The sequence below is a fragment of the Phocoena phocoena genome, chromosome 13 (assembly GCF_963924675.1).
Source record: "Phocoena phocoena chromosome 13, mPhoPho1.1, whole genome shotgun sequence".
NCBI lineage: Eukaryota > Metazoa > Chordata > Mammalia > Artiodactyla > Phocoenidae > Phocoena > Phocoena phocoena.
In genome coordinates, this window is record NC_089231.1 from 86,402,344 (window position 1) to 86,403,745 (window position 1,402).

General features: G+C 67.8%; 1 protein-coding gene across 1 annotated transcript; it reads right to left on the minus strand.

Moving 5' to 3' along the window:
* Positions 1-392: 392 nt before the first annotated feature.
* LOC136132660 (uncharacterized) lies at positions 393-1,091 on the minus strand. The gene has a single exon (XM_065889543.1). The coding sequence runs from the start codon at positions 1,089-1,091 to the stop codon at positions 393-395; it is 699 nt and encodes a 232-aa protein (XP_065745615.1).
* Between the last annotated feature and the right edge of the window lie 311 nt (positions 1,092-1,402).

The following is a 1,402-nucleotide window of genomic DNA, read 5'->3' on the forward strand; positions in this document are numbered from 1 at the left end:
CGACCAGGGACAGAACCTGTGCCCCCTGCGTTGGAAGGTTAGGGCCCTAACCACCGGCCCGCCAGGGAAGTCCCTGCATGGGACTTTTAATCCCACACTTTTCCCGCTCCCAGGGTGTCACCCAAAATTTGGGGGTTAGGGGGTGCGGACCACTCGCCCTGCAGGGCCGCGGGAAGGTGGAAGGGCCATCTCCAGGTCTGAGTCCCTGGGTATCTGGGTAGAACTCTCTAGGGCTGCGACCCAGAGCGGGAAGGAAGGGAATGGCCATATGAAGTCCCTCTGTCGGAGGAGCGCATCCTTCTGGAGCACCGAGTCCTCCCCTGTAGGCCTCGTTACCTCAGACTCTGGAAGGACGCTCCTTTCTGCGTGCTTCACCCCATGCGCCCTGGCGCTCACCGCCCGACCAGGTGGCGGGCGGGTGGGCGGGACCGGAAGTAACGGACTGGGCAGAGGGAGGTGGGGAGGGACGGTTCCGGAGACGGAGAGGGGCGGGAGGTGTCCGGAGGCGTTGAGGACGGGGAGTCGTAGGTGCGTTGGAACTGAGACAAGACTGACCGGAGAGGAGGGGGAGGCGGGGCGGAGCCGGGGTGGGGCGTGGCCGGGGCGTGGCCGGGCGTGGCCGGGCGTGGCCGGGGGCGGTCCGGTCCAAAGCGCGCGAAGCCTAGCCGCCCAGAAGCAGTGGGCCGGGAGGGGCGCGGGCAGCTGCCCTGGGGGAAAGGGGTCTTCTGAGGGGAGGGGGCCCGGGCGCGCCCATCCGAGACGCTGCGGGGCCGGTGACTCGGCTGCGGGTGGCGCCCCGGAGTCCGGGGAAGCGGCGGGGGATGCAGGACGCTCTCCGAAGTCACCCCCGGGCAGAGGTAAGTCGAGGGCGGGCGGCCGTCGCGGTGGCGCTCTCGGCTCGGGAAGCTCCCTCTGATCTCCGGGTGCTTCCGGGCGGGGGGCACCTGAACCGGGAGTTTGTACGCGGGAATCTGGCGAAGCTGGCTGGTCGCCCCGGGAGCGCCTGTGCAGGGGCAGCTCCTCCTCCCTGGATGGACGGGTCCTGTCCGGAGTCTTGCGGCTTTTGGGGGCCACTTTGGCTGCTTCCGCATCTCTAAGTGGTGCCCCAGAGTCGATGAGGGCAAGGGGAAGGTTCTGTGGATCGTCTCCCAGCTGCCTACCCCTGGGTCAGTCAAACTGCGGTCCTGGGGTAGGCGTGTTCTGGCTTCTTGCTCATCTGCACCCCAGACGAGGGGTCCCTGCCCTGCTCCCAGCTCAGTCAACCTGTCAGCACGGGGGATGGAGCGAATCTGTGCGCCTCCATTCCTACAGCCGTGGGGTCTCACTCCATCGCCCCCAGGAAATCCAATATTTTGCGCCCCCTTCTCCCCAACCCTGGGGTCCCAAGAGCCGACGTTGGCCC